Source organism: Sesamum indicum, linkage group LG9 (assembly GCF_026168435.1).
Source record: "Sesamum indicum cultivar Baizhima isolate 11 linkage group LG9, ASM2616843v1, whole genome shotgun sequence".
NCBI lineage: Eukaryota > Viridiplantae > Streptophyta > Magnoliopsida > Lamiales > Pedaliaceae > Sesamum > Sesamum indicum.
In genome coordinates this window covers 25,083,000-25,093,399 of record NC_142665.1, presented here as the reverse complement: position 1 = coordinate 25,093,399, position 10,400 = coordinate 25,083,000, and the positions used below count along the sequence as shown (strand labels likewise).

The 10,400-nt window shown below is 38.6% G+C and overlaps 3 protein-coding genes across 4 annotated transcripts; 1 reads left to right on the top strand and 2 right to left on the bottom strand.

The window, feature by feature from the left end:
• Nucleotides 1–2: 2 nt before the first annotated feature.
• LOC105177196 (uncharacterized) lies at nt 3–3,416 on the top strand. Its single transcript, XM_020699008.2, has 9 exons — nt 3–422; nt 855–932; nt 1,048–1,362; nt 1,576–1,711; nt 1,856–2,018; nt 2,162–2,290; nt 2,438–2,632; nt 2,852–2,974; nt 3,065–3,416. Exons 1-9 carry the CDS (start codon nt 245–247, stop codon nt 3,155–3,157), a joined length of 1,410 nt encoding a protein of 469 aa, XP_020554667.2. The 5' UTR covers nt 3–244; the 3' UTR covers nt 3,158–3,416.
• A 739-nt stretch (nt 3,417–4,155) lies between these two features.
• Nucleotides 4,156–6,887, bottom strand: TDF1 (Duplicated homeodomain-like superfamily protein). The gene is made up of 3 exons (XM_011100252.3): nt 6,106–6,887; nt 5,892–6,021; nt 4,156–5,498 (listed from the first exon to the last, which is right to left on the bottom strand). Exons 1-3 carry the CDS (start codon nt 6,422–6,424, stop codon nt 4,703–4,705), a joined length of 1,245 nt encoding a protein of 414 aa, XP_011098554.1. The 5' UTR covers nt 6,425–6,887; the 3' UTR covers nt 4,156–4,702.
• A 139-nt stretch (nt 6,888–7,026) lies between these two features.
• On the bottom strand, nt 7,027–9,983 carry LOC105177197 (putative prolyl 4-hydroxylase 7). 2 transcript variants are annotated; one of them, XM_020699010.2, is made up of 8 exons: nt 9,658–9,983; nt 9,469–9,552; nt 9,281–9,338; nt 8,896–9,000; nt 8,331–8,388; nt 8,067–8,242; nt 7,919–7,979; nt 7,027–7,498 (listed from the first exon to the last, which is right to left on the bottom strand). In XM_020699010.2, the coding sequence occupies exons 1-8, from the start codon at nt 9,714–9,716 to the stop codon at nt 7,191–7,193; spliced, it is 909 nt and encodes a 302-aa protein (XP_020554669.1). In that variant the 5' UTR covers nt 9,717–9,983; the 3' UTR covers nt 7,027–7,190. The 2 variants fall into 2 exon arrangements, with proteins under 2 accessions (XP_020554669.1, XP_011098556.1); XM_011100254.3 differs by having other exon boundaries at nt 9,469–9,555; nt 9,658–9,979.
• Nucleotides 9,984–10,400: the final 417 nt, after the last annotated feature.

Genomic DNA, 10,400 nt, shown 5'->3' with positions numbered 1-10,400 from the left:
CTGATTTTCTTTAAATTTTAGTACTAATTTATTGAACAAGAATCAATAATGAAGTTAAGCCATGGCACCTTTATGGTTGTTGGTAGTGCTATCCATTCTTATTGAATTCTGAACTGGAATCACAACACAACGAGCGATCCCCCTATATATACACACACACGCCCACCCCCCAAGCAATCCAACTCCCAACTCTTGATAAGAAATTCTTGGGAATTACTGTAATCTGATTGTGGAATAGGGGAAGATGGGTGTTTGTGGGTCAAAGCCCAAAGGATGCGTGGGAATGAAAGGCAAGTTGAAGTTGCAGAAGAAACACAGGAAAAGAACAAGAAGAGTGAAAAAGGCCCATTCTTCTAATAACAAAAACCGGGTTGAACCCTCCAATCAAAAGGATCTTTCTTACACTAATCCTGCATTCCAAGGTTTCATTTTTCTGTTATATTGGGTCTTTCTTTGGGTGTTTGTGGAAATTTTTGTTGATGGGGGTTGTTAGAAGAGCAGCAAAGTATTGATCTTTAGAAGCTGCAGGTGTAGTTGATTGGTACTAGGTTGGACAGCTGAGAAGTGGTAGCGTTGGGTGGCATTTATGTTTTTTCTATGTATTTGCAGCAAATATGGTGTCTTATGCAGCTGGGACAATGATGGGTTTTACGAGGTTCTGTGGTTTATGATGTAGTTAGGTTTTCTTTTACAGAAAAAAAAAAAAAAAAAAAAAAAAAAAAAAAACTGTTAGGGCTGTTGAGTTTCTGTGAGATTGATTTTTTCTCCTGAATTTCACTTTTGATGGTTTTCTAAACTTGGTAGCAAAAGGAACGTGTAAAATCTAATCCCTGTCAATTTTTGTGGCCTAACAGGGCATAGCGAGTCGTGGTTTGATCCTGATGCGGTTATTGATTCTGATGGTGAAGATGAATTTTACAGCGTTCAGGATGGTTAGCGCTTCGGCATTGTTATGTTTCTTCAACATATATGTTAGACGCTCCAATATACTGTGATGCTATGATTAGGACATTCCTTAATTGAATTCTATGACTTGAATGCTTACAGATGTATCTCAAGCTGGATCCCTATCCAATGTTGTTACTCCAAGATTTTCAAATCAAGTGGTGTATGGTAATGGCACTGATTCTCAGCTGAGCTCTGATGATCCTCAATGTCAGGATGAAAATGCCGAGAGGAATGAGACGGGTGCGTTGCACAGTTGTGGATTTATATCAAATGCATTCCTACCTTGTCTTGCTTGTGATGAGTCTTTAGATGGGAAGAGAAAATTGCAAAGTCTAGGAGGTCCAAGCACAAGGAAAAGATTATCACTTACTCCTTCGCTCAAATGGAAAGAAGGACAAGATCATACAAGTTTACGTAAGTGTTTGGGTTTTCCCCTCTTGACGCGATGCTTTGATAACTACAATATTTCCATTTTTAAGGAAGTAGAAGGAAAGTCATGTATGAAACTGTTGCCAATTTGATCTATCTAATGAAACACTCCTGTGCACTAAAGCATTCACAGTAAATTTTTGTTCGATGGTTTTGTTCTACTGTTGTTGATTATTTTTTTGTTATTGTATTCCTCAGCATTGGCAAAGGCCATTATACAAAGACCAATAGCTGGTTCTCAAATTATGTGTTCCCCATTAGAGAAGAAAATGCCGGAATCTTGGTCATGGGTTGAGGCGAACACTTTTAAAGTTCGTGGACGGAACTATACCAGGTCGGAGCATAGTACCTTTCTCTCTTCTGGATTATGGCATTCAAATTTGTAGCATGTGTTTTCAGCATTCACTTTCACCTTTTCTCAAAAGTCAACAGATTTATCAAAACATAGCGCTGAATTATCATCCTATGTGTTTTGCAGAGATAAAAAGAAAGAGTTTGCTCCAAACTTTGTTGCCTATGTTCCCTTTGGAGTGGACGTTTTCTTATCTCCTCGCAAAATTGATCACATTGCTCGATTTGTTGAGCTCCCCACTGTTGATTCACCTGGAGAAGTCCCTCCTATTCTTGTCGTAAATCTTCAGGTATGTCAACTCTCCCTGTAAACTATACCTACTGGAAACTAGGCTGTTTTTCTTATGTTAGGCTCTGTAAGAGACATCTGCAGCGGAATTGAATTCAGAACATTCTTCAAACTACTAATTTTTCACCCCTTTCACTGTATCAGATTCCACTCTACCCTGCCACAATCTTCCAAAATGAATACGATGGAGCAGGAATGAGTTTTGTTTTCTATTTCAAGCTTTCAGAAAATTACTCAGCAGATCTTCCTGTTCACTTCCAAGAAAATATAAGGGTAAGAAGGATGCCTTTCTACTTTGTACCTGAAGCTTCCATTTTACCTGCGGACAACCTTCTCCATTTTGTTACAAAGCAAAAACAACCTCGTATGTCCATATGACAGCAGAAAAATCTGAATAATTTTCTTGCTTTGCGTTAACAGCGGATAATTGCTAATGAAACTGAGAAGATTAGAAGTTTTCCCATGGATACAAATGCGCCCTTCAGAGAAAGATTAAAAATCTTGGGCCGGGTCGCCAACTTAGAGGATCTTCAGTTAAGTGCGGCTGAGAGGAAGCTTATGCATGCATACAATGAGAAGCCAGTTCTTTCACGTCCTCAGCATGAATTTTACTTGGTAAAGTTGTTTTGTTTACTTTCCATAGCTTGATTCTCTTAACGTGCTATAATCATCTGCTCTATGGGTGAGTCATTCATGTCTTATATTGAGATGGGACAACAATTTCCATAGACTAATAATCTATAAATGAAGCTGTAAGTTGTCACTCTTGTTTTCCTGATAGATCTTCAATATTTGCGTATTTCACAAAGAGAGTTGATCGTGCGATCCTTGCAGGGAGAAAACTACTTTGAGATTGATTTGGATATCCACAGATTCAGTTACATTGCAAGGAAAGGCTTCGAGACATTTCAAGACAGAATTAAGCACTGTGTCTTTGACTTCGGCCTGACAATTCAGGTAGGCTCAATATCAGTATCTGTCCTAATCAGACCTAAATTTAAGTCGAAACACAGCTCTGACATTTATTGGTTTAATAATGTGATACAGGGAAACAAGGCGGAAGATCTACCAGAGTGTATGTTATGCTGTTTAAGATTGAAGGAAATTGACTACACTAACTATTGCCAACTTAGCTTGTGAGTCGAGAGAAACACTGTGAGGATTTGAGCTAATGAATCACTGTACTTGAGCATGTCTTTCCTTTCTCCCTAAAGTACTTTAGCGCTAACCTTTTCAAGTCAAGTTCTTGTTGTATTGTCAATGGCCAAGTTCCAACAAATCGGTTTTCTGCTCAATTGTACAGCGCTTATATCTGAGTGTACAGATATATTGCAATAGTAACAAATTAATGTAAGTTAAAACATTTTCCCCTGGTCACGACAAAAACATCTCTTTTCAAGTTTCCAGTTTGCGCCCTGACGGCTTTGTTTTTCCATAAATTCCTACAAATAGTGAGGTAAAACTCCCGGACATATCCTGAGGATTAGAAGCATACCAGAAAACATGTTCATGTTTGTGCCAAGACCACATGTTCTGTTATAAGTTCTAAGAAACCCATAATTGAAAAATAACGTCAAGATTCATCAAATTCCATCAGAAACATTCATATTCCATCCAAGCTACAAACCAAATATTCTGAACTCTCGTCTACAAAATTCTCAAGCTAAACTACCCATAACAAATTCCAAAAACTCTATCAAGGCATTGGATAACAAAGAAAAGAGAGAAAGAGAAAGTTGTAAGCACACAGGTGTACATTTGTAAAAAAGACGGCCTGGTTGGAGGCAAAAAGCTTGGAAAACTAAAAGGCAACATGAATTCCATGCAACAGGCGTAAAAAAATGGTGGGCTTGCTTAAGATGCATGTGGGCCGATGCAGCAGCCAAAAATTGAAACGAAACCGGACCTCCGGGGCTTACCTTCTGATCTGGAACCAGGAGGAGGAAGAACGGAATCAGACGGATTCACAACGCCAGAATTGGAAGTGGGAATGGGATGGTAGTTGAAATCCCTGGATTTATCAACCGGTGGTGGGGGCTTAACGTCTGGAATCTGAATCCTGCTGTCCCATATGCGGCCTGAAGATCCCTGCCTCCGGAATGAGAAGGATGATCTCTGCAATGTGTTCATGCCTGCCAGGTTGTTCGTCTAAATCCTATATGTTTTGTCTTCTTCAGTAGTGCTCTTTCTTCCTTTTTCCCTTTATCGTTAGTTTTCCCTTGCAACGAACATAACGGTTTTTTGACATAGTTCAGGTCGTTCTTGTCCTTTTTTCTTTTTTTTTTCCCCTCCAATATATTTAAAGCCATTTATTTATTTATTTTTGTGTGTGTTATATGGTATTAATTCACTTTTACTGTCCTATTTATTTTTATTTTCTATTCTTTTTCCTTTTATCTTGCGAGGTATTATTGAATGGTCATCATAGGGAGTCTTATATATGCTGATTTATGAAATTTTGACATAGGAATTTGGTTCCGAAGCATTGCCCAGTCACTAAATCCTCAAGAGCTACGATGCCATAAAACATGAAACGTTTCAATATTATGACAAATGTTTTCTCAATGGACCCATGCTCTATAACATTGTATAACTCTACTCTGTCCTGATCACTAAATTTGAACAGCCATTTCGACTGTAAGAAGATTATTCAAAACCATTGACACAACTCCAGCTATCGGGAAATCAGTAATCATAATTCTCATCCAAAATGTGAGGAAACTGAAGTCGCATTTCATTGTCATGAGCCAGGATGGCCTCCACAAATGAATCTGCAGCAGATGAAGTAGCAATTGAAGAGCATTTTTCCAGAACTCCAGGAGAATTCTCCTGACAGGACATTATGGTTTCCCTGCACTCGTCTCCATTAAAGTTATGTATAAGTCCAGATTCCTGCACTGGAATAGAATCATTATGCAAATACTGCATTCCCATGTATTTACATTCTGGAATTTGATCTGTGTTGTCCAAGGAGGGAAAGGAATCTCCCAGAACATATTCGTTACACAGAAAGGGAGAAGGCGGCACGATGTGAACCTGAGAGGGCTCACACGAGTGAGATGGTCCGCAGCTGAAATGCATGACTCCATTTGAAGATGAAAATGTATCAGAAGAGGAGGCCTCACTGAAAAAGTGTGGTTGGATGAATTCTTGGTTTATGGCTTGGAACTTAGTTACAGTTTCCACTGGATGATTTTTTTGATCATTCAAGAGATCATAATAAGGTTTCTGAATCTTTTGTCTATTGTTTTCTGCTTTCCAAATGGACTCATTGGCTGCGGAATTCTGGAGGAACCGGTTTCCATTCCTGGTGCTTGGGAACCCACTGATCTTTCCATACTCACTGAAAAGCTGAGAGAAGGGCTTGTGAGTTACGGGATCAATTCCCATTTTGGTCAGTTTTTTCTTCAGTTTGGTGTTCCAGTAGTTCTTAACATCATTATCTGTTCTCCCTGGCAGTCTTTTTGCTATCAGAGACCATCTATATCATAAAAACCAGTAGTAAGTAGAGCAGCTCAGACTACTAAAACAGTGCCAATGAACCTTGGATGGCTATTTAGAAACTTTTAAATTCGACTTCTTTCTAACAACATTATCAAATCAGAACAGATAAAAGATGGCAAATCTTCATTGAATTGCACGACAATTACAATGCTTTTCACATGATATGGAACTTAAGCAGTGGGAATCTGATTTAAACGAAGTCATTATATTCTCAAAACTTTCATTTCACAAAATGTAAGTGGCAGATCTCCTGGTTTTTCCATGCCAAACCAGTTTGTTTCTGAGGCAGAAAGGGCGCATATGGGGAAAAAGTAATAGAGAAATAAAGCTCTAAAAGATTGCTAGACATCTAAATAAAATGTAAAGTTACCTGCTACCAATGGTTCTGTGAAGTTCAAGAATGCACTCTTCTTCTTCAGGAGTAAAATTGTCGTGTTTGAGATCAGGGCGAAGATAATTAGTCCATCTTAGCCTACAGCTCTTCCCGCATCTGTTGAGGCCTATACAAACTCATGAAACAAAGCAAACACACAGATTTTTACGTCGAACAACATTAGTTGAAGCAATTCAGAAATGAAAATTACCTGCTTTCTGGGGGACTGACGTCCAGTTGCCAATTCCATGGCTGGCTACATATGCAAGAATTTTTGCATCTTCTTCAGGTGTCCAGGGTCCCCTTTTCACATTTGCTTTGTCACAACAAGGCGGTCTCCCCATAGGACAGATAACTTGGTGTTTTTGTCTGTAAGGGGGAAAGGAAGTAGGGGGACTGGACTGGACCGGAAGACTGATGTAATGATGATGTGATTTTAAGCTTCGGGCATAAATTTGAAGGAAGACATTTAACAAGTGAGGGAGCATGAAATGCATGTAACTGGGGCTCCAATTTAACAACAATTGCATGATTTTAATCAAAGAATCAGAAAAAAGAAACTGGTTTACATGACATGAAAATAACGCATGCAATCCCTCTCTCTCTCTCTCTCTCTCTCTCTCTCTCTCTCTCACACACACACACACACAAATTCTCTCTCCTCTTGCTTGGCTCCAAGAAAATGACTAGTCAGGTTGGAATTGCCTGAAACTTTTTTTGTTAAAGCTTGCAGCTAGCATTTGTATCTTACATATTCAGAGTAATGGCGACCTTCTTGCAGCATTTGCTTGCAGCTAGTTTCTTTCTTCTTGGTTTTTCTGACAGATCTTGCAAATCATAGTCTGTACTCTACACTTGTGAAGGGTTTTTGCGTTAAGATGCTTGAAAATGGCACCAAGCGGCTTGTTTACTGAATTCTTGGACGGCTCTAATTTTAATTTCTCGAGAGGTCTCTTACTGGCTTAAATGAAGCTCCTCTCTGCCAGAGCACAAAGGAAGAAGCAATGATCCTTGCCCTGCAGAGCACTACATTAATGCAGGCACAATCGCATAGGCTAAGACAAGACTCTCTCGGGTGAAGTAAGATTATTTCAGTGACAAAAACCTCAACCATTTAAAAAGCACAAGAGGGTCATAGTAAAATCAATTCATTAAGTAAATTATGGGCCTTTAGTTTAATGCAACTTTTTGATTTAGAGTTGATGAAATGTTCTAACGAAACAGTACAATGACCTCTTTCATGTACAACTGAACATTTTCAACTTTTCCTATGCAAAATAGGCTGGAGAAATGTTACTAAGATGAGCACACTTTGCAGCTCTTCCTACAATAGCCGTTGCCTTCCTTAGACCCAATCATATACAGAGGATTCTTTTCGCATTCTCCTCTAAGAGCCCATGCAGGGCAGTTTGGATTCTCGTCGACACAGTCACCACTCGATGAACTGGATACTGGCGTATCAAAAGACCGCACATGAATCCACTTGGTGGCGGACCACTTTTCGCCTTCAATGACAGGACAGCTCCCATGCAAGCTCGTGTTATCAGTAGTTGCATCAGGATGAAGACTGAAAAACAATAGAGCATCACCCTTCCTTGGTTTCACTGTAAACAGAAGAAACGAGAAACACGATGTCACCAGTTTAATACAATTGACACCATAAAGCGGAAGCTGCTCATTTCACATCTTCATCTATCTCCATCGACTTAAAGAACAATGATATGATCGATCTAAAATAAGTGAAAATGCCATGCCAAGTTGAAAAGAGAATGACAGTCAGAATGAATCAACACCAACACGAATTTTCTTTTCATCAACACTCAAGTGAAACATTGCAAGGGGGAAAAAAATAAATCAGAGTTTCTAAGACCGCTCAACATCATTCTCTTAAAAAGTATTTTATTTACATCAGCACCCTCTCAGGTAGCAAGAGAGCATTTTACCCCAAGCATGTATATACCACTGAAATTTATCTCAAGATGAAGAAAATTACCGGATACACAACACTGTCAAATCATGTTTACCTGCATAACCCTCTTTAGCGCAATCAGACCAGTCATCGCCCTTTGGCTGTTTATCTTTCTCCTGCATATGCAGTAGACATTCAAATAAAGAGAAGGATTTTTATATATAGTGTCTATAGGAAGAGAAAACAAGGAATCACAAACTCACCTCTGAATTAGGAAACACTGTTTCTCCTCCCCTAGCAACATCTGATAAATACATTAGCACAGTAGCTACTCGGTGACCACCCAATTCTTGATTGGCCTTGTCATGGAAAAAATCAAAATGTGGCTCATACTTTTGGCCATGTTCATAATGCAAAACCTGCATAGCCTCCCCATTCTCTGCACAACAGATTCATCAGATCAATAAGAAGGCTTAATTGAATGATGAAATACCACTGGAACACTAACAAAGCCATTCCAACAATACCTATAGGGAGGAATGTCCATGCTGCAATTCTTGCCTCGATACCAGCAACTATTTCATCCTTCAATCAAGAAACAGAGAACAAAATTTCATCATATGGGTATTCTAACATCAGAGAACAGTGAAGTTGAAGCAGGCAGATGAAAAGGTTGCACAAGTAAGAATCCATCTCTTTGGACACATGTTATGTCAATGAACTACATTGAAATGGTATGTTAATCCAGTATGGTAGAGCTCACGAATAAATACTTACGAACTAAAATAGCTTCAACTCATGATTTATGTTCAAACAAATGCGACACTAAAGCAAACATAATGCGGGCTGCAGTTTCTTCACAAAACAAGATTCACCTTGGATTATCAGCATACACAGGCTGAAAGGATTAACATTTCGGGCAACTAAGAACCTAATGTTTTTGTTTCTGATGTAGGGCATAAATGATATTTAAATGTGAAACCATGATTTACCAAAAAATCCAAACCAACCATTCAGTCATAAGATACATGCAATTGGGGCCCTGAGATTCAAATTATTAAAAATCATCACAGCATCTCGGATTTTGCTTACCTGAGCCTTCCCCAGAAACATGCCTGAACTCGTACGGACCTCACTCTCTATACTCTTGCCAGAATCATTGTCAGCTACCATAGATTTCTCCAGCTTATCTTTAGCCTACTCATACAAATCCAGAGCACGTTCACCACAACATTAAGGAAGAACCCATAATTTGTGTTCGTTCCTCCCCCACAAACAAATCACAAATAGATAAATCCACAGTAGCCAAAGGGGAATTGCAAGAAAGCAAGGATTTTGCCAGTTGACCCTTTTTCCATAAAACATAATTACTAATATTTAAAAGCATTTCAATTTATGCATTAGTCTTATATTAAACCGGGGAGCATCAATGAGTTAAAAAAGTGAAGGGTGCAAAAAAAGAAAAGAATTGGCTAACCAGAGCAATGAGATGATCACACTCCTTATGATTCAAAAATCCTCTGTACAGAAAGGCCCTGCAGAATAACAGTTACCACCCAAAACCCATATCATCATTCATCACAAAAAACAGACAATTTCACATAAAATGTATGCATCCATTTAAAATTTTAAAATTCCTGTAAATCAAAAGATCCAAAAAGAAACCTGGGGTTCCAAGAGATTTGAGTGACCCGGGTCGGATCAAACGCAGCCAAAGAACCACCACTCGTCAATTTCAACACTGATTCTCTTCTGATGTAAACCCACAAAAAATAAAAACAAAAGACATATCAGCCCTGATCTACATTCTTCATTTTTAATCAAAAGGCGGATATAAGGAGAAAGATCACATACCCATGAGAGAATTGAACAAGAAAACAGAGAAAAATCAAAAGAAAAAATCTCGCGTCCATAAAGGGGTAAAAAATTCAATCTTTTTCCCCCTTCTTTTCTGAAAATATCTCCTCTGTTTTCTTTTCTTAGCGGTGGGGGTGCGAAATCTTGGTGGGTGGGGTTTTAATTGTGCTGAAATTCAAGAAAATAGACTTGGACTGTGTCTTTGTGTTTGAAACGTTGTATTTAACTGGACTGAAACTGAAAAGGGGGATTATTACAAGGGGTCGCCCACTGGATTTGAGATTTCGTGGGAATAATGTCCTTTTTCTCGAAGTTTCCTGGTTCAATGCGGTATTTTCAGTAATAGTCTAATCCAGAAGGGAAGCTCAGGAAAAATGGTTACTTTGTCTCGTGTGTATAATTACATTGAAAGATTTTTGCAAATTAGAATTAGCAAAAGAATAATGATGTCTTAATTACTTGAAACAACTGTTTGAAAAGACGCAGAGGTCTATGTAAGGGAATTAACTTTGAGCAACATTAGCAAATGAATGGCAATTATCACAATAATATGTGGTGGGTAGGCGTTGAAATAATTAAGTGTGATTAGATCAATTAATTAGGGGTTTCTCTCTTGCTGCTTCTATAAATTAGAACACACGCTTTCTTAAACTCCACCTAAAAATGTACGTGGTGCAAATAGCGAGTCTAGTCTAGTCTAGGCAAGGCTCAACACAAAGCAGAATTATAATTAAGGAAAA